Source organism: Oryctolagus cuniculus, chromosome 1, assembly GCF_964237555.1.
Source record: "Oryctolagus cuniculus chromosome 1, mOryCun1.1, whole genome shotgun sequence".
NCBI lineage: Eukaryota > Metazoa > Chordata > Mammalia > Lagomorpha > Leporidae > Oryctolagus > Oryctolagus cuniculus.
In genome coordinates, this window is record NC_091432.1 from 224,712,104 (window position 1) to 224,733,378 (window position 21,275).

General features: G+C 43.4%; 2 protein-coding genes across 10 annotated transcripts in view; one reads left to right on the forward strand and one right to left on the reverse strand.

Annotated features, from left to right (window-relative positions):
• Positions 1–7,408, reverse strand: part of FBXW2 (F-box and WD repeat domain containing 2) — an 86,142-nt gene extending 78,734 nt beyond the window's left edge. For 6 of the 8 annotated variants that reach the window (XR_011381746.1, XR_011381745.1, XR_011381743.1 and 3 more), the window contains exons 1-3: positions 7,272–7,408; positions 7,054–7,162; positions 785–1,294 (exon numbers count right to left, since the gene is read on the reverse strand). Coding sequence is in view for 4 of the 8 variants with exons in the window: in XM_008273380.4 (XP_008271602.1) it covers positions 785–1,274 (490 nt within the window). In the remaining 4 variants the exon portion in view is untranslated. Of the gene's footprint in view, positions 1–784; positions 1,295–6,620; positions 6,642–7,053; positions 7,163–7,271 lie in introns of those variants that run through there. The other 2 variants (XM_070056131.1, XM_051842584.2) reach the window with 2 other exon arrangements.
• Positions 7,409–7,544: 136 nt separating this feature from the next.
• On the forward strand, positions 7,545–18,563 carry B3GALT9 (beta-1,3-galactosyltransferase 9). 2 transcript variants are annotated; one of them, XM_070056150.1, is made up of 2 exons: positions 7,545–7,725; positions 12,111–18,563. In XM_070056150.1, exon 2 carries the CDS (start codon positions 12,240–12,242, stop codon positions 13,212–13,214), a length of 975 nt encoding a protein of 324 aa, XP_069912251.1. In that variant the 5' UTR covers positions 7,545–7,725; positions 12,111–12,239; the 3' UTR covers positions 13,215–18,563. The 2 variants fall into 2 exon arrangements, with proteins under 2 accessions (XP_069912251.1, XP_002720518.2); XM_002720472.5 differs by having other exon boundaries at positions 7,545–10,900; positions 12,111–13,970.
• Positions 18,564–21,275: the final 2,712 nt, after the last annotated feature.

Here is a 21,275-nt window from a genome sequence, read left to right on the forward strand (position 1 = left end):
TGCCTTAGATAAATATTTATTTTAGAAAACTGGTAAAGTGTATAGCATTTCAGAGAATATACTACCACATGGGAAAATGTACAATTTATGAACAAGTAAATGCAATTTTTAAACAATACTGAGAAATCACACAACTCTTAATTAAAAAGATTAAGACCAGTGGGATACTCTAAGGGATAAACAAATTATTCACGAGCTTGCAATGGGCATGGCATCAATTCAATCTACCTGGAAAGGCCGCTACAGATAAAACCATTCACTTCTGGATCTGGTGATTCTACTTTTAGACTTCTGACTCAAATAAATAATTTAAGGGGAGAAAAGAGTAATATAAACAAAAATATTCATAAAAATGCAAATAACTTGAATATGTACTAATATGGAAATGGGTAAATCATGATGATATATTTACATAAAGGAATAGTTTAGATTTATTTTAAATGACAACTATGCAGTTTAGGTAATACACAAACATTTACTAGAAATTATCTTAGATGAAAAAAGAATACCACATACCTCTATATATTTGATGCAAGTAAATAGGCTTTGGGATCATCAATAAAATTGCCTAGGACTATTCTAAACATTGCTTAAGAATTACTTACATTGCCTGTCAAAATAGATTGCCTAAAATGTGGGCACCGATTATATGTAGAAATCCAAGTCCATTCTAATTGCAAGATCACATACTGAATTCTAAATTTTAATAGTTATTACACATGTTATGTAATGCTTGCTTTTAAAAGTGTACAAAGTCAAACAGCAAAAGCTCCAGGGCTCTCACCTGTACAGAGAAGTCCATCTTTGTAGTAAAGTGCATACACTCTGGCACTGTGTCCAATTAATGACGAGGTCTCAAAGGCTTCATGGTCCTCCAGTTGCTTCATTCTTAAAATAGCCTTCAAATAAACCTTCTTCCAGTGCAAAGCGTCCTGAACAGAATCATCTATCTGCCAGCCCAAATTTTTACACGCAGTCTGCCACACCTCTGTACAGGCACTTATCACCTTATTCCACTGTTTAGAGACGAGGCAGCATGTGAGTAAAGTCTGAGGATCGAGCCATTTTAACAAATAAAAACTGAGCTCCAAGGGAAGGAGTTTGAGGAAGTCCCGCTTGAGGAGGGTCTCCAGGTTATTGGAGAGATGCCTGAGCTGGACTGCCCCACTCAGACTAATCAGGTGATCCAGAGTTTCATTTTTCTGCAAGTCCGTCAGAGAAAGAAATGTAACAGAAATGTTATCAAGCCATGTCTCAAAGTCCTTTCTCTCCATAAGGTTATGGAAAAATTTACCTGTGGCACATCAAAATATTGTATTAGTTCTGCTCAAAAAGACCATTCAAGCAAGACTGCTAACAAACGAAGTATTAAAAATTAGTGTAAAAAACTTGGCATTTCAACTCAGTTACAATTATAACTTTACAGTTAATACACTACATTTATCTGAAAATTTTCCATGCACATAAAAAACACATTTGAGAAAACACACTTTAACAAATCATGATCTTCAAAACACCAATGTTTCTGTTTGACTTGTTCCTTAGAAGCCTATCACATGCTACATGCACCTTTACAGTAAAAAATTTACAAAGTACACATTCATGATGAAACAGTGTGATCTATAATACATCTCCCCCATCGAAACCATTATAAAACTATTTCCTTAACAGATTCCTTAACACATGCTATTGGGCACTAAAACACAAAAATAAGCATTGGGATGTGCAACCAGAAAAATTAAGTCTCTGGATCAACCCTCTAAGATATTAGTTAACTTGTGAGGCACAATCACACCTGTCACCATCATCACAGAGATGACTACTTGCTTTTGCAGTAGATGCTCAGATGACAAGGTCTGGGGAAGAAAACTAAGCAGCTGAACTAAGTGATATGCCTCTGGTATTCTGGTTCTTCTACCTCCTTGATGACACCGCCAGTTAGAACATGAATTACCAAGTTCTTACATAGTCCATTTTTATATCACATGAACCGGTGATAATTCTTAACCATGTGCCCCAAAGAGTCACGAGGGTCCCAAAAATCTGCACAAATAAGGCAAATTAATAATCCCAATGCTTGCAAAACAACAACAGCCAGGTATCATCATCTTCATTTTGCAGATGCAAAATCTATAGGTTAAAGTAAATGACTGCCAACAGTCACAGAGCTATTAAAATAGGGGAACAGACTGGAAGCTAACGACTTTAAGATCAATACATGAAGCTGTCTTTCTGAAGTCAGTGCCAACAGGAAGAACCAAAACCTGGTAACAGATCGGGGGTACCATGTCTATGTGATTATACCAGTTTCCCTTTAGAAGAGTGACAAATTGCTCCAGGACTAACCAGAACAATATTTTTTTAAGTATCTTGTATTAGTGTCAACAGGTGTCAACTCACTCTTAACAGTAGGAACTAAACTTAACGAAAAGAGAACAAAAAATAAAGTAAACCAATATTGTCGCCGGTGCCGAGGCTCACTAGGCTAATCCTCTGCCTTGCGGCGCCGGCACACCGGGTTCTAGTCCCAGTCGGGGCACCGGATTCTGTCCTGGTTGCCCCTCTTCCAGGTCAGCTCTCTGCTGTGGCCCAGGAGTGCAGTGGAGGATGGCCCAAGTCCCTGGGCCCTGCACCCGCATGGGAGACCAGGAGAAGCACCTGGCTCCTGGCTTCAGATCAGCGCGATCGGCCATTGGGGGGGGGGGGGGTGAACCAACGGCAAAAGGAAGACCTTTCTCTCTCTCTCTCTCTCTCTCTCACTGTCCACTCTGCCTGTCAAAAAAAAAAAGTAAACCAATAAATAAACCCATCTTCCCCAAGACTGGTCATGTGTTGACAGATGTTAATGATGGGTGATGGGTACACAAGGGTTATTCTCTTTACTTTCTTAAGTTTGGACATTTCCATGATTTAAAAAAAAAGAAGAAAAAAAAAAAAAACTTTGCTTCCAATCTGATTATACAATGTCTTACAAGACTGTCAAACTGATTAAAAATTTATGTTTAAATTAATGTGGAAAAGGAAGATAAATTCCTCCTCAGACATGTCACCTAGATCACCTAGGTCTACACAAAAAAGCAGCATTTCATCTTCCAACTTGTTAATATAAAGTGAGTAAAAAATCACTAACTTTCCACTATCAAATCTGGCAAGAACATTCTTGGACAGAAAGCATTCTGATTTATTAGGAGAGGTAACCAGATCTTCCAATCACATCATCTGCTATTTTGTACGTTCAGTTTCTGGAACTGTGACTGGACTCAAAATTAATACTCTGGAAGCCAAAGGGTTTAGACTAGAGAGGAGCTATAATTTATATGAAGCGTTTACTTGGCTGCCAAAAAATTATCAGTTCTCGACAAGTTTTCTCAAGTTATCAAAAGATAACAAGCTCCCTCCTTCCTCTCAATCCTACCAGTCTCTATAACATTTCTAGACAATTTCTTTTAAAATAATCACAAAATAAAAGAGCCATTTTCTGTGGGTATCTGCACAATGTCATAACAGCTAATTAATACTGACCAATTAAAAACATACACCAAAACACTGGCCCCAAATCAATTTTTATAGAGAAAAGTGTGGAAAGCATTTGCCAATTCTCACACACACACTCACTATGACACACATCTGTCATAGAAATGTTTAGTTATTTAAATGGCCACAAGACAAAAACACATATAAAACATTATCATGTTCCCACACTCATCAATACCTGAGAGACATCCTACAACATGCAAGTTAATATGCCCATGGCACCTCTGAAAATTATGGGACAAACTTTTCATTGGTCACCAACCATTTCTGATTACTCTAACTTACAAAGCTTTTTGTCCAACTCTTTTTTTTTTTTTTTTTACAGGCAGAGTGGACAGTGAGAGAGAGAGAGACAGAGAGAAAGGTCTTCCTTCTGCCGTTGGTTCACCCTCCAATGGCTGGCCGCCGCGGCTGGCGCGCTGCAGCCAGTGCACTGCGCTGATCTGATGGCAGGAGCCAGGTGCTTCTCCTGGTCTCCCATGGGGTGCAGGGCCCAAGCACTTGGGCCATCCTCCACTGCACTCCCTGGCCACAGCAGAGAGCTGGCCTGGAAGAGGGGTAACCAGGACAGAATCCGGTGCCCCGACTGGGACTAGAACCCGGTGTGCCGGCGCCGCAGGCGGAGGATTAGCCTAGTGAGCCACGGCGCTGGCCAAAAGTTTCAATCAGTAGTGTAAGAGTTGGACAAGCTGGTGCCGTGGCTCACTAAGCTAATCCTCCGCCTAGCGGCGCCGGCACACCGGGTTTTAGTCCCGGTCGGGGCGCCAGATTCTTTCCCGGTTGCCCCTCTTCCAGGCCAGCTCTCTGCTGTGGCCAGGGAGTGCAGTGGAGGATGGCCCAAGTGCTTGGGCCCTGCACCCGTAAGGGAGACCAGGAGAAGCACATAGCTCCTGGCTTCGGATCAGCGCAGTGCACTGGCTGCAGCGCGCCAGCCGCAGCGGCCATTGGAGGGTGAACCAACGGCAGAAGGAAGACCTTTCTCTCTGTCTCTCTCTCTCTCACTGTCCACTCTGCCTGTCAAAAAAAAAAAAAGAAACTGTTCAACCGTGTAGGGGTAGTTTCCCAGTTCTTCATCTCTATTTTGAAAAAGGTATTTCAAAAGAAGAAGAATAGGTCCTACAACTCCGCAGAATGCACTATTAAATAGCGAGTGGGTATTTAGCTTAGCAATTAAGATGCCTGCATCCCATATCAGAGTATCTGGGTTCAATTCCTAGCTCCAGCTCCTGACTCCAGCTTCTCATTAATGCAGACCCTGGGAGGCAGTGGTAATGGCTCAAGTAATTGGGTTCCTACCACTCGCATGGGCCAACAGCTGGATTGGGCTCCTCACTCTGGGCCAGCCCTGGCCTTTGTGGGCATTTGGGGAATGAACTAGTGAATGGGAGCTTATGCTTTCAAATTAAAAAGAAAAAGAAAGATTTTTTTAAGTCACCAAGTTTTACTCTTTTAAAAGAATCAACTAGTTTTGGAAGGGACTTTGGTGAGGTCACAGATCTAAACTGAACTCTCAGAGTCTCTAGGAATATCATGTACTGGTAGCACATGGTCCCCAGGGGGGAGCTCAGGAAATGGGATTTCAATTCAGTGTAAGAAGGAGCTTTTAAATCATCAGAACTTCACAACAATGGAGAAGCTGCCTCCAGAATGGTGAGCTTCCCATTCCTACGAACAGTCAAGACTGCTGGATATGGAGACAGAACCAGACAAACGAAAATGCACTGCAGTCAGCTGAACCTTTTACTGACTAAGCTGCTTCCTGTGCGATCAGGGGCATGCTCACGCACTTCTAACCTTCGCCTGTCATCTGTGAAATGGAAGCTGTCACTCAACTCCAGCTCTGTGAGAACCAGCAATAAGGCAGGAATCTGCTCAGCACAGTCCCCAGTCCAGGATAACTGACATGGTATTTGCTGTTAGCTTTATTACTAGGAATACTTGGCAGGCAAGCTTTCTGTGACACTGAGGCTGGATGGGTCCCTTTGAATCCTATGATCTTATGGCAAAGTTTCTCTTAAAAACATCTAGAAGAAAAACTCACAGACTCAAACTTACTGGGAGCATAATTTTACAACGAAGGGCAGTTACTGACTTGAGGCTATAATTTCTCACTAAGTGCCTTTTTCTCCCCCCTTACCCACATACCCTGCTGTCTTGACCTTTTATTTTTCCCCACCTCAGACTAAACATTAACAATAATAACAATCACAGAGCTCTGAGGAAGTGGGTGGAGCTATGAAGTCTCTTAAGCTGGGAGATGAGAGCCTGAGTTTGGTCTCTGATTCTGCCTTTAACTCATATTTGCCCCCATAGGCCAGTCTCATATTTATATTGGTTTTAAAGATGGAAGTACTACTCATAAACATTATCTCATTTAATCTTCACAACCTTGTGAAAGGGATCAATACTAATGCCCTAACTAACAGACGGGGAAACTCATGGCCTAAGACGTAGAAGGGCTTTCCCAGAGTTGCACAGGATATAGCAGGCGGCCTAAGGGCCCACCCTCCCAAAGCAAAACAACACAGGGCCTACAACTCCAGGTCTTATCAGTGACATGACATTCTCGGCAAAACCAGGTGAATGTCTGCACCACCACCCCCACATTCCACCAAGGCCTGGCCTGGTGAGGAATGAAAGCAACACATCCGCAGCTGTCAGGAAGGAGGCTTTATCTTGCCAATCTTTTCATATCAAACATAATCACTTACATAGCACCCAGGCTTTGAAAACCAGTATACACTCTCCAACTTACATACGCTTAAAATACATTTTGGATATTCAAGAAACCCTTAACACTGGTTACCTCCAGAGGGAAGTGGAGAGCTGAGGAACAGGGATGTGGGGTCCCTTTTGATCGTACACTATTTTGAATTTAAAGCCACGTGAATAAACTCCCTAAAAACAGCCTCCGGTTTTAAGAGGAACCTCAGACAGCTGGGAAAGAACACAAGTACGAGTTTAGATTGTAAAATACGGGCTCTGCAACTCCGCTTTCTGCTGGGTGACCTTTGGGCAAATCACCCCACCGATCTGAAGTCCACTTTCCTCACTTGGAAAACGTAGCCCTGAACAGCACTACTCACAAGGGTTTCCGGCAGGATTAAACAGGATAATGCAGTAAAACGTTTAGTACGGTTCCCGGCACGCTGGAAGCCCATGATAAAAGCCAGCTACCGCTATTACTTAGCACCGATGTGTTCTTTGCCTGTGCTCACGCAGCACCCCACATACACACCTGTTTCCATGGCATACCCACAATTATGGCGCAGGCCCTCATATTAGTACGCCGCTCTGTACCTCATAAACCATCTCTCCAAGCTTCCTAATCTTTCAAATTCCTGGTAGCCCCGGGCATCATTGTTAACTCCTCTCGCAGATAAGGAAACTGAGGCAGGAGGAGGCAGTTAACTGTGAGACCCAATTTCCCCATCCCTTAAGATGAACTCCACATCCCTTCAACCCCTTCGTCGCTCCCAGGCCCTCGGCTCCCGGAGCCGTGTTCCGCGCGGCACTGACCTGAGCGAGTGCCCCGGGGCCTGGGACCTCGCGCCGGGTTCACACCGACTAGGCGCGCTCGGGCCGCCAGAGCCTCGCAGCGGCCGGGTCCGCTCCGCAGCCATGGCGCCTGCAGGGAAGAGAAAGACAAACAGCCCGAAGCGCAGCGGGTCAGCAGGGGCGCGGACACTCGAGATCCCCCCCACCCCGCCCCGATCGGCCCCGCCTCGTACACAGACCTGGCCCTGCGGCCGCCTTTCGGGGTCCGCAGCCTCACGGGGGAGCGGCTTCCGGTGCTGCCTGCGTCATCTCCGCGCGCCCCTCCACCCCGCGGCGCCCGGCGGAAGTGGCTGCACTTCCGGCCCCCGCCCGAGGCGGAGGCGGGAGAGCCGGAGGCGGGAAGGGAACGCGCTTGGTCAGGCTGGGCGTGAGCCGTGGTCTCACGGTGGGTTAGAGCTGGTGAATACTCCACCCAAGCTGGCGTTCGTCTGCAGATCCAAATTTGCTCGGCTCATTTTAGCTCCCTCTGCTCTGGAGCCGCCTCAGCAGCAGTTTTTATTATTATCCTCACTCTGAAGTGGGAACGGTGACTCAGGTTAAGAGACGCGTCCAAGTTCAAACATTATTGGGTACCTACTGTATCCCAAACTCTGAGTAGCGAGAAGAAAGCGGATAAGCAAATGACTAAGCCAGGTACGGTGCTAAGAAGAAACGTAAAGCAAAGCTGTCGAGCGGGGTCGAGAGACCGGGGAGGAGAAAGGCAGGCAGACTGTGTAGGTTTAAGTCACAATATTGACGCCATGGCAGAGCCCACTGCTCGCTTTCTCAGTCTCGGTGTTTTCCTCCTAACGGTTGTAGTACCCTGCGAATCTCATCCTTCTGGGATGTTTAGTGTCAGAAACTCAAACTACCAAACACTCCTAAAACTACACTGCAAGGTCGTGATTATCATTAGTCCCATTTTTAGAGATGGGTAAACTGAGGTCAAAAAAGGTTTAGACTGCTTGCCTGAAATCCTAGTGACTGCTTATCATAGGATTTCAACTTAAAATGACTCAAATGCCTGGGTTATCTTTGTCACTCTGTGCGGGCTCATCAGCCACATGCATACCCACTCACACAAATGGCACAGGCGTGTCGTACCAGTCCTGCCCCAGTAGGACTTCCTGGCATTGATGGGAATGTTCACTCCCACAAACATGAGCCTCTTCTGGCTGTTGAATGCTGGGTAAGTGCCTACTGCAATGGAGAAACTAAATTAATTTCATTTAATTTAAAAAGCCATGTGTGGTAAATGGCTTACCATGTTGGAAAACATAGTCTAAATTTATGGACATAAACATGTAGAGCCTCATATCCAGCTAGTAGTAGGGCACAGCCAAGGTTCTAAGCACCTCAATTCTCTCATCAAGAGTTCTTGAAATAAGAGAAATGCAAATTGACTTTGTGGGGTAGAAGCCGACTATGGTGCCCTAAAAATTAGGTCTCAAGAGAGCAAATTTGACTGGACAGACAACAGGACGCCCCTGTAGACTTCAAAGCCAGAGAGTGACTAATGAAAATAATGTAAGATATTTGGAAGGCATAGATTCAGAGATTGGATAACCTCTATGACAGGGAAGGCAGTAAAGGAAACCAAACACACGTATCTCTTTGCAGCAAACTGTCTCAGCCCCAGTAGTGTAGGAGTTTGATGAATCAAACTGAAAGTGCCAGATGTGACTGCCCCCAGTGATAATATTGTTTGAACCTCTCTTAGGCAAAGAAACCAAATTGTAAAATGAAGCTCAAAGATCTAGAAGCAAAACTTATAGCTATAAAAATTAAGAAATTGCAAACCATGCATAGATTTCATGTTTAATTAAATACTTACAAGACCCATTTTATTGTTAAATTTGGTATATGTAAAAATTCCCCTTCATGTTAATTTTTTTATAATTTTTTTATTTGACAAATAGAGTTAGACAGTGAAAGACAGAGAGAAAGGTCTTCCTTCCATTTGTTCACCCCCCCAAATGGCCGCTACGGCCGGCGTTGTGCAGATCAGATGCCAGGAGCCAGGTGCTTCTTCCTGGTCTCCCACGTAGGTGCAGAGGCCAAGCACTTGGGCCATACTCCACTGCCTTCCTGGGCCACAGCAGAGAGCTGGACTGGAAGAGGAGCAGCCAGGACTAGAACCCGGTGCCCAAATGGGAAGCCGGCGCCGCAGGCGGAGGATTAGCCAAGTGAGCCATGGCACTGGCCCGTTCATGTTAATTTCCTTTAGGTTAAATTTTTCCATTTTGTAAAAATTTCCAAGTTTGCAGGATGATTGTTTAGAAAACAGAGCCAACTTTAAACTTGAGGAGTTATTATAACCCAAATAAGTAGAAACACTGCAATGAATGGCAATTAGGAAGTTCAACATGTGAAAAAAAATAAAAAACGATGAACTGTAGCCTGGCATAATAGAATGCTAGTATAACTGTTTATATGACAGGAACAAGAAAATATGCTGAATGTTTTTTATTTATTTGAAAGGCGGAGTGACACAGAGACAGAGATATTCCATCTGCTGGTTCACTCCCCACCTGGCTGCAACAGTCAGGGTTGGGCCAGGCCAAATACTTGAACCTGCTGCTTCCTTCCTGGACACATAAGCAGAAAGCCGCATCGGAAGCGAAGCAACCAGGGCTTAAACCAGCACTCTGGTATGGAGCTGCTGGTGTCACAAGCAGTGGCTTAGCCACTGCACCACAGTGTCATCCCCTGATGTTTCTTTTCTTGAAATAAACATACAGGAAAAAATAGTGTCTAGGATGATTCCAACACAGACTTGTGTATACTCCAGGAAAATAGCAAACATCGAGTGCTTACTTTTTTAAAAAAAGATTTATTTTATTGATTTGAAAGTCACAGTTACACAGAGGCAGAGAGAGAGAGAGAGGTCTTCCATTCGATGGGTTCACTCCCCAGATGGCTGCAACGGCCGGAGCTGTGCCGATCCGAAGCCAGGAGCCAAGAGCTTCTTCCTGGTCTCCCACGTGGGTGCAGGGGCCCAAGGATTTGGGCCATCCTCTACTGCTTTCCCAGGCCATAGCAGAGAGCTGGATCGGAAGAGGAGCAGCCGGGACTAGAACCGGCGCCCGTATGGGATGCCGGCACTTCAGGCATGGGCTTTAACCCACTGCCACAGCGCCAGCCCCCGAATGCTTACTTTTTGCAGTTCAGGCTAAAATGAACAATATGATGGAGAGGGTAGGGTGTATAACTTACAAGTGATTTACTAAAGTTCTTGTGTAGCCTGTACCAAGAATTCAGGATGGAGCATATAGCAGACCTCACCATGTGATGTATCTTTGGAGAGAAAACAATGCATCTGCTAGGGATGGCAAATAGTCCTGATATTTTTACATGTGCATCCACCAGGGAGCAGACATCATTCCATTTAAATAATTTCAGATTACTTAATTTCTTGAGATGCCGTCCAAAGAAAATGTGTATGATACTTCCATTTGTGTGATGAAGCTGCAGTGAGGTGACCCAGGTGAACTGCTCTTTGAACTCCCACACATACTGTACCAGGAACTCAGCATAAAGACAAAGGTTCATTTTCATGGTGTACACGAGGTTGGAAGCTTTTGAAGCCATTTTTTCTATTCTTTGTTCTGGATCCACTGTAGCTGTAACATGATGAGCGCTCACGTTCCTATGTAGTCAGCAGGTATTCTGAGACAAAAGCTCAGGTTGATTGGCCAGAAACCCTATCCTTTAAGTTTGAAGTGCCAAGTACTTTACTGCAATAGCTGTTTGTACGGAGTGATCCTGAGCTACACTGAGGCATCACTTGGTATCCAAAGCCCAGAAATTGCTCACCGACAGCATGCAGGTAAGTTTCTGATTGTTGAAACATTTGATAGCTGCTAAAATAGACTTTAAGGCATCTAAGTTCCTTCTATGTGTAAATCATCAGCACTGAGAGAACAGACGTTCAGATTATAATTGTCATGGCTGATCTTGTTTGGCTGGTTTTTTCTTTGCAATGGACACGAGAAAATAAAGGTAGAAGTCAGAATTCTCTGATAGTTTAGAATGAGCTTTGGAATCTGACTGATCTGCAATCAAATCATGGCCCTGTACCAACTCCTTACCCACTATGTAGTTTGGAAACTAAAACCTTTGGATGTTCAGCATAATTTTGAACATAACCTGTCTGAAAAGGGTATTACCAATGCTAAAGGAATTAAGGCCTGGCACAGAGCAAGTGCTCAGTAAGAGGTAATTCTTGTTACAGGAGGTTTTGTTGACCAAAGCTCCAATGAATACAGATCTCATTCCTCTGTTGTTCCCTAGCCCTGTTATATTACAATTCCCCCTGTGCACTTCCACATGGAAAGTTTCCATCTCCTTTGATGAGGTTCAGTAAGCTTGGCACAGGTCCATGCTAGATCTTTGAAGAGGTGCTATGCAGATAGCAAGTACCTAAGCATATTGACAGGTCAGATGGAGTAGGAGACGCCATTAAAATGGACTCTGATTTGGTATTAGATTAAATTGGCAAGTCATACTAGAAGTATGTAAATGTTTGATAGAAACCAGTGTTCAATGGCCAACAAAAGCAATCACTTCATGGAAAAATCGACCTTGACCTTTGTAATTAGAGAAGAAACTGATCCAGCTGCTCCAATTCAGGGAAGTACATCACATATTTTATATATTTTTATCACAATCATGGCAGTTGTTGTGTCCACATGCCTATATCTGATTCTTCTATGCCTCTCCAATACCTAACTTAGTGGCTTGAATGGGGTAAGGAGTTTTTCATTCAACAAGCAAGAAAACAACTGACTGACATTTTACTTAGTGTCCATTTTGTACCAAACACTGGACTCAGAAGAGTAGGGAAGAAATATATGAGTGCTGTCCTGGAAATTATGACCAAACAAAAGGGACAGTAAATAATGACAAACATTTAAAATAGAATAGACTGCTACATGCTGTTAAAGGTCTATATAGGGTTCACTGGGAGCCAAAACAAGAATGGAGATGAAGCTTGAGTGACCATCTTTTTGTTATGACCATGTCCTTTTGTTATTTAGGTGACATTCTGTAGACTTCGGACTCACCAATGGTGCTTCATTCTGTTTAATGTCATCCTATTCCATGCCTTGCTTTTTGGGGCTGACTTTGTGGAAGAATACTTTCTGCATTCTTTGCCTCATGTAGATATGAAGGTTCTTGAAATCAAGGATAAAGCAAGAAAATTGAACATGGAGCCCCTGAAAAGTAATCTCTCCACATACTACATTCTAAACCAGCCGGAAGTCTGTAAAGGGAAGAACATTTTTTTGCTCTCTCTTATTTTTAGTAGCCCAGGAAATGGAACAAGACGGGACCTCATCAGGAAAACCTGGGGTAGCATGACCAGTATCCAAGGGCACCTCATTATCACACTGTTTGCTTTGGGAATGCCTGTTTTGGTAACAACCCAGAAAGAGATAGATAAAGAGTCCCAGAAGAATAATGATATTATTGAAGGGATCTTCTTGGACAGTTCTGAAAACCAAACCCTGAAGATCATCGCAATGACACAGTGGGCTGTGACTTTCTGCCCTAATGCCCTATTCATTCTTAAGGTTGATGAAGAGATGTTTGTTAACCTGCCAAGCCTGGTGGGCTATCTTCTCAATCTGAAAGAACACCTTGAAGATATCTACGTAGGCAGTGTTGTCCATCAGGGCACACCCAACAGAGACCCTCATCATCAAGAATTTATCTCTCTTAGTGAGTATCCAGAAAAATACTACCCAGATTACTGCAGTGGTGAGACCTTTATAGTGTCCCAAGAAGTGGCTCGGATGATGTATGTGGTTTTCAAAGAAGTCCCTGTAATGGTGCCTGCTGATGTGTTTGTAGGAATTTGTATGAAATCCATTGGCCTTATTCCCATCCACAGTTCAAGATTTTCTGGGAAAAGACACATCAAATACAACAGATGTTGCTATAAGTATATTTTTACATCCTCAGAAACTACAGATGCTGAAATGTCCCTGGCATGGAAGGAAATTAATGATGGGAAGGAATGTACATGGCTTGAGACTTATTATGGGCTCATTTCCTGCAAACTTCTGACATACCTTGACAGCTTTAAACATTTTCACATGAGCACCCTAGAAAACAATGTCATGTATGTTGATGATTAGGGCTTCTTTATTTTCTTTATAAGGTCATTGGTTTTGAATTGCCATTAACCCTGTTATGGAAAGCATCCCTCTGTTCCCATGTTTAATGTAGTTTTTCTGGATCTTTAGTGATACTTAGCAAAAGCATAAGATATTCTTGTGCTCTGATGCATTCACTTTTATTGAGAGTTCATTTTAAGATGTTTAAGTTGGTGCGACATGATTCGTTTCAAAATAAACCCTTCTTTCAGAAAAAAAGAATATTACATTTAATTACAACCAATTCTTATTTCAAACTGACAGGCAAAAATTGTATATACTTGTGGTATAAAGCATGAGGTTTTGACCTACTAATATGTGTAAAATCTGCGATGGCTAAATCAAACTATTTGGCATATTTAAATCATGAATTATGAATATCACTTGAAATATGAAAATTATGAATATCACTTCACATGCTTATTATTTTCATGGTAAGAACACTTAAAATCTACTCCCCTAGCAACTTTTCAAGCATGTGATATATCACTATTAACTGTCATTACTATGAAATATGTTAGGTAGCCCGAAGTAATTCCTCTTGTCAAACTGAAAGTTTTTGTCCCTTGACCTACACCACCCCACCCAGCCTCTGGTAACCATTTTGCCCTCTGTTTCTGTGACTTATGATTTCAGCTTTTTCATTTACTGTATATAAATGGGATCACACGGTACTTATCCTTCTGTGCCTGACTTACTTTACTAGTATGGTGTCCTCCAGGTTCAGCTTTGCTATTGAAAATGGCAAGATTTGGCCGGCACCGCGGCTCACTAGGCTAATCCTCCGCCTAGCGGCGCCGGCACACTGGGTTCTAGTCCTGGTCGGAGCGCCGGATTCTGTCCCGGTTGCCCCTCTTCCAGGCCAGCTCTCTGCTGTGGCCAGGGAGTGCAGTGGAGGATGGCCCAGGTGCTTGGGCCCTGCACCCCGTGGGAGACCAGGAAAAGCACCTGGCTCCTGGCTCCTGCCATCGGATCAGCGCGGTGCGCCGGCCGCAGCGCGCCGGCCGCGGCGGCCATTGGAGGGTGAACCAACGGCAAAGGAAGACCTTTCTCTCTCTCTCTCTCTCTCACTGTCCACTCTGCCTGTCAAAAAAAAAAAAAAAGGCAAGATTTTCTACTTTTTAAGCCTGAATAGTATCTCATTACGTATGTATACCGTATTATCTTTATCCGTTCATCCATAGATGGACACTCAGGTTGATTCCACTTATCTTGGCTATTGTGAATAATGCTACAGTGAACATGTGAGTGTAGATATCTTCACATTACTGATTTCATATCTGTATCAGTGGGATTACAGGCTCATATAGTCATTTTATTATTTTTCCTTTAAGAACCTCCATGCTGCTTTCTACAGTGGTTGAACTAATTTATGTTCACAGAAATAGCATGCGAGGATTTCCTTTTCTCCACAACTCCACCAATACTTGTTATATTTTGTCCTTTTGACGTAATCCTTTCTAACAAGTATGAGGTGATATTTCTTGTGGTTCAAATTTATATTTCCCTGATGATTAGTGATACAAAACATTTTTCCATATAATTTTGGCTATTTGTATGTCTTCTTTTGTGAAGTATTTGTTCAAGTCCTTTGTACGTTTTTTAGTGGGGTTATTTGTTTTATTGCTATTGAGTTGTGTAAGTTCCTGTTTCTCTTTGACAGTTATTTTCTCTTGTTCTGTAGGTTGTCTCTTCAATCTGTTGATTGCTTCCTCTGATGTGCAGAAGCTTTTTAAGTCAATGCAATACCATTTGCCTGTTTTTGCTTTTTGTGCTTTTGGGGTCATTCCAAAAGACTTGGCCCAGATCCATGTCAAAGAGTCTTTCATTTTTATAGTTTAAGGTCATGTTTAAACCTTTAGTCCATTCTTAGTTATTTTCTTCTGGGTTGTGCAATGAATGTTTAATTTCATGTAGATATCTTGCATATATATATATATGTATATGTATATATTCAGCTTTCCCAGAACCAGACAGAAAAAAAACTATCCTTTCCTCATTTGTGTATTGGCATCTTCATAAAAATTAATTAATATGCCAAGACATGTTTCTAGGCTCTCTGTTCTGATCCACTAGTCTATATGTCTGTTTGCTTAAGGTTATTTATTTATTTGAAAGTCAGTGTTACAGGGCTAGGAGAGAGAAAGAGAGAGATCTTCCATCTGCTTGTTCATTCCCCAGATGGCCACAATGGCTAGGGCTGGGCCAGGCTGTAGCCAGGACACAGGAACTTCATCCAGGTCTCCCACATCAGTGCAGGGGCCCAAGCACTTGGACCATCTTCTGCTTTTCCCAGGCCATTGCCAGACACTTGGATTGGAAGTGGAACAGCCAGGACATGAACTGGTGCTCATTTGGGATTCTGGCATTGCAGGCATTGGCTTTTCTCACTATGCCACAATGTCTGTTTTTATGCCGTGTTGATTTCCATATCTTTGTAGTAGCTTCTCAAGTCAGATAGTGTGATGCCTCATCCAGCTTTGTTCTTTTTGCTCAACATTGCTTTGGTTATTTGGAATCTTCTGTGCTTCCATAATGAATTTTAGGACTGTCTTTCCATTCCTGTGAAAAATATTTCAGAATTTTGATAAGAATTGCATTGAAACTGTATATTGACTTGGGCATTAATTATTCCAGTCAATAAAGAAAGAATACCTTCCTTGTGTCTCCTTCAGTTTCATTCAACAGTTCTGAAATTTTCAATGTATTGATATTTCACTGCTTTAATTAAGTTCATTCTGATGTAATTTTAGAATCTATTATAAATGGAATTGCTTTCTTGATTTGTTTGGGGTAGTTCATTATCAGTGTATAAAAACACTAGTGATTTTGTATATTGATTGTGTATTCTGAAAATTATTGAATTAATTTATTCTAAGTTTTTTTGGTAGAGTCTTTAGAGTTTTCTATATATAAGATAATCTCAGCTACAATTAGGGACAATTTAACTTCCTCCTTTCTGATTTGGATGCCATTTATTTCTTCCTCTTACCTAATTTCTCTGACTAGGATGTCCATCCAGTGCTCTGTTGACCAGAAATGTTGAGAATGGGCATCCTTTTTTGTATTTCTGATCTTAGAAGGAAAGTTTTCAGTTTTTCACTCTTGAGTAGGATGTAGCTGTGGGTTTGTCATACATGGCCTTTATTGTATTGAAGTACATTCCTTCCGTACCTAATGTGTTGAGTGCCTTTATCAATAAACGATGTGGAATTTTGTCAAATACATTTTCTTCATCTATTGAGATGAGCACATGGTTTTTGTCCTTTCTTTAAATTCGATATATCATGTCTATAGATTTGGTTGTGAGAAATATTCTCATAACTCAGAGAAATCTAACTTGATCATGGTGAATGATCCTTTTGATGTGCTGTTAATTTCAGTTTGCTAGTATTTAGTTGAGGACTTCTTCACCAGGGATATTGACTGTAACTTTCCTTTCCTCTAGTGTTCTTGTCTGACTTTTGTATAAGGGTAATATTGGTCTCAAAAATGAATTTAGGATTGTCTTCTTTTTTTTTTTTTAAGATTTTCTTATTTATTTGAGAGGTAGAGTTACAGAAAGAGAGAGGGAGAGACAGAGAGAAAGGTCTTTCTTCCACTGGTTCACTCCCCAAATGGCCACAGTGGATCCAGCTGGGCCGATCCAAAACCAGGAGCCAGGTGCTTCTTCCAGGTCTCCCACATGGGTGCGAGGCCCAAGCCCTTAGGCTGACTTCTACTGCTTTCCCAGGCCATAGCAGAGAGCTGGATTGGCAGAGGAGCAGCTGGGACTAGAACCGGCATCCATATGGAATGTACCCACTACACCACAGCACCAGTCTCTTGTCTCTCTAATTTATTGGAATTTTTTTAATTGGAATTTTGAGAAGCACTGACATTCATTCTTTAAATGCCTGGTACAATTCAACAGTGAAGCAAACCATCAGATCTGGGGCTTTTCTTTAATGGGAGATATTTTATTCTTCATTCAATCTCCTTACTCAATATTGGTCTGTTCAGATTTTCCATTTGGTCATGGTTTACTCGTGGCAGCTTTCATGTTCATGTACAGCAGGCCATGAGAGGGTGTGGCTTCGCCACTGGGCCTGACTGTGTCTTGGGCTTGGGTGTTGGTGTTGTGGTTGTTCCCTGGGCCTATGCTCCGAATAGCAGGGGGTCATAGCATAGCAGCAACGTGGATGGGGATATGAAGTGCCTTCCAGGTTGCTTGGTCCCGGGAGGTGGGAACTGCAACTGCTTGACTGGGGAGTGTGCAATGGCAGCAGAACTTCAAGGATGGAGAGATGCAGTGGCCTCTGGCCCCTGGCCCCTCGTACAGGCTGAACATTAACAGTACCTCCAGTCTCAAGATGACTCTGCAATAGGAGCTTGGAGTCTTGAAGTCTTAGAACCAGAGTTTGCAGCGTGGGCATGTGCAGCAAGAGCTTGTCTCAGCAGTCTGGAGTGCAAACTAGCTCAGTTTGGTGATGGCTGTGATGTCAGATGTGGGTGGGCTGAACACAGGCACACAGCCTGTCTGGCGTGTGGGCACTGTCAGAGGGCTGTGGGTCCAGGGCCTGTGAAGGGTTGGGAGACATGGTGATTCAGTTCCCAAAGCAGCTCAAAGGCTCAGAAGCTGTGTCTGCTTCCCTGGCAGGAATGACTGTTGATGACCCCAGTGGCAAGAGAGGTAGGTGTCTTCTCAGAGCAGGTCACTAAGGAACAGTGATATTGATGGCCTTTGCCTATCCTGTTTGCTCCCAGCCCTCTCCCCATGTCTCAGGTATACCAGTCTCACCAGCAGTCCTTTCTGTGTGGATATTCCCCAGTTACTGTTTTCTCACTTGTGTCACTGCAGATTCATTAATGAGCCCTTCAGCCCTCATGTGCTGTTTTGGGTTGTGAATAACTGTGTATGTTTGTTTTGTTTCTGGGAATATGCAGGTTGGTGTCTCCTACCCACCCCACCCCTCATCTTGGTGACATCCCCTCCTGGTTTCTTTCAAGATACCTTCTTCACTGTCCTTCTGTATTTCAGAGTTAGAAGCTAAATTTATACACCTCCACATTTGGTCCAGATGCCTGTGTCACAGACAGATGATGGGCTGTCTCTGATGTTTGAATTCATTTACAAGCATTTGATTCAGCACCTGTTCACAAGCCTGTGGGGGCATGAGTTGACTTTCCCCATATGTCACCACAATTCCTCAATGCCTTATTAAAGGGATTGTTAATATACAGCTTTTGGGGGAAAATTTTTACAAATATCAAAACAAATCAAGCATTCTACATAACTTTCCAAGTCTCCAGGGAGGTGTGGGCAGCAGGACAAAGTGCTCTTAACCTGGAATCAGTGGTACATCCGTGTATGTAGTACACATTTACAGGTAACCTAACCATTCTGCATTCATCTACCTAGGTTGATTGTCTGTGGGGTTGCTCTCAGGAGGAGCTGAGCAAACTTATGGGCAGGGGGATCTTGCTGGTGTCCATTCCCACAGAGCTCCCAGCCTGGGATGTTGCTCCAGATAGGGTGTGGACCTCATCAGCATCTGCGATGTCTGTGATCACACAGTCACCCTCCTCTGCCTCCTCTTCTGTGTTTTCCCAGAAGTCATCTATGTCCATGTGCCTGTGCTTCTTTGTGAACTGAATTATGTACATGCTGCCTGCCAACCTCCTCTTCCAAAAATGGGCATTCCCCAGTGGGCCAATGGTGTGAATGCCAACACTGTCCTCTGTGTAGACCAAGAGGAGCACCCTTGTGTTCTTGAAGCTCAGGGAAGTCAGGACTGAAAGGATGTGAATGGAAGTCCCTCTGATAATGTTGGATCCCATTTGCTTTGCTGCCCCCTCTGTGTCTACTTATCAAGAGCAGGGGTACAGCTCCTTCCAAACACTTCTTTCCCTCCTGATACCAACCACCCACACTGAATTCTCTGTCATCCCCAGGTACCTTGGGTATCTGGTATGGTACAGGTAAACCAGCCATCAAAACTTGCAGCACATGCACATACCCCAGAATGGGCAGCAGGATCGCACCCTTCGGTGCCTTCCCCACATCAGGAGGAAAAGGCTCTCCAGATCCTCAGACTTGTCAGACACTGCAGAGCCCCAAAATTCACAAGAGTATTCCAAAGTCCAAGCCACCTCACCGTGGCAGAGTAGACCTTCTTCTATCAGACACAAGTGTCAAAGTCTTAGTTCTCTTTATATTAGTGAGATTTTTAAAAAAAGATTTGTGTATTTATTTTGAAAGGTGGCATAATAGGGAAAAACAGAGAAAGATCTTCCATGTGCTGGTTCACTCCCTCAAATGCTTGCAATAGCCAGAGTTTGGCCAGGCTGAAGCCAGGAACTTGGAACTCCATCTGGGTCTCCCGCCTGGGTAGCAGGGTCTCAGATACTTGGGCCATTCTCTGTTGCTTTCCCAGGTACATTAACAGGGAAATACAGCAGACAAGACTCAAACCAGCGCTCTAATATGGAATGCTGATATTGTGTTTTTTTTTTTTTTAACTGTGCTATGGAAATGTCATTACTCAGTGAGAGCAGTGGTGAATAGTTTTTGAGAATGCTCAGAATATTAAGGAGATACTACATAAGGAAGCTTTTTAACTAAATGTTATTCTTGCTTGCAAGCAGGAAATATTTACTAGTTTGGGCAGTGGAACTGCATTTAATTTAATATTAATCATCTTGCTTATATTAAGTCGTCACTAGTGTCAAGATGGCTTTCTAACTTTCTGTGAAACAAAATGTTTATCAAGTCCTGCTTAGCAGTGCTTTACAGAGTGGGTCCAACAGATTCACACTTCATGTCAGGACATACATTTTATTAGTTTCCTGGGAATACCATAACAAAGTACCACAAATAGGAGACCTAATGGAAATTTATTCCCTCGTGTTTTTGAGGAGAAAAGGCTGAAATCAAGATTCTGCAGAGTCCTAGAAGGGAGAAGTCTCTTTTTTTTTTTTTTTTTTTTTTGACAGGCAGAGTGGACAGTGAGAGAGAGAGACAGAGAGAAAGGTCTTCCTTTTGCCGTTGGTTCACCCTCCAATGGCCACTGCGGCCGGTGCGCTGCGGCCGGCGCACTGCGCTGATCCGGTGGCAGGAGCCAGGATCCAGGTGCTTTTCCTGGTCTCCCATGGGGTGCAGGGCCCAAGCACCTGGGCCATCCTCCACTGCACTCCCTGGCCACAGCAGAGGGCTGGCCTGGAAGAGGGGCAACCGGGACAGAATCCGGCGCCCCGACCGGGACTAGAACCCGGTGTGCCGGCGCCGCTAGGCGGAGGATTAGCCTAGTGAGCCGCGGCGCCGGCTAGAAGTCTTGTTTCTTATAGCTTCTGGTGGTTGCCAGAAATCCTTGGCATCCCTTGGTTTGCAGATGTCATTTCAATCTCTGCCTTCATTGTCACAGGGCCTTCTCCTGCATGTCTGTGACTTCACATAATCTTCCTTCTTTGTGTCCAGATTTCCCTCATATAAGAACATCAGTCCCTCGATGAAGGTCCACCTAAATGCTGTCACCGTTACTTAATACATCAGCAAAGACACTCCTGTTTCACCAGAAGGCCCCATCCACAGATAGCAGGGATTAGGATGTGACCACAATTGAAGTCACGGTACAGCTTGGGACTTGTATGATAGCTAGACATTACATCAATAGGTTCAATCCTGTGATTCCAGGAATTTTAGATGTTCCCACTGCAATATACCTTGAAAGTAACCTGCCATGCTTGTTAGATCATATTTTGGGGTGTGTTACTAAAACATACTGAGTCAAATTTATATCCAAAGATCAACCATTGCAGGGTTCATGGCCTACCTGAGATAGAGTAAGTATCTAGATTTGGCACATAGCAACTGTTCAGTAAGAGGGAAGAGGCAGCATTTCTGAACATATATTCTGGGTTGGGCATTTGGCCTAGTACTTAAGATGCCAGCTGGGACACTTGTATCCCATATTGGAGTAAGTGGGTTTAAGTCCCAGCTCTGCTCCTGATTCTGGCTTCTGACTAGTACATATCCTGGGAGGCAACAGTTGTAGCTCCAGTAGT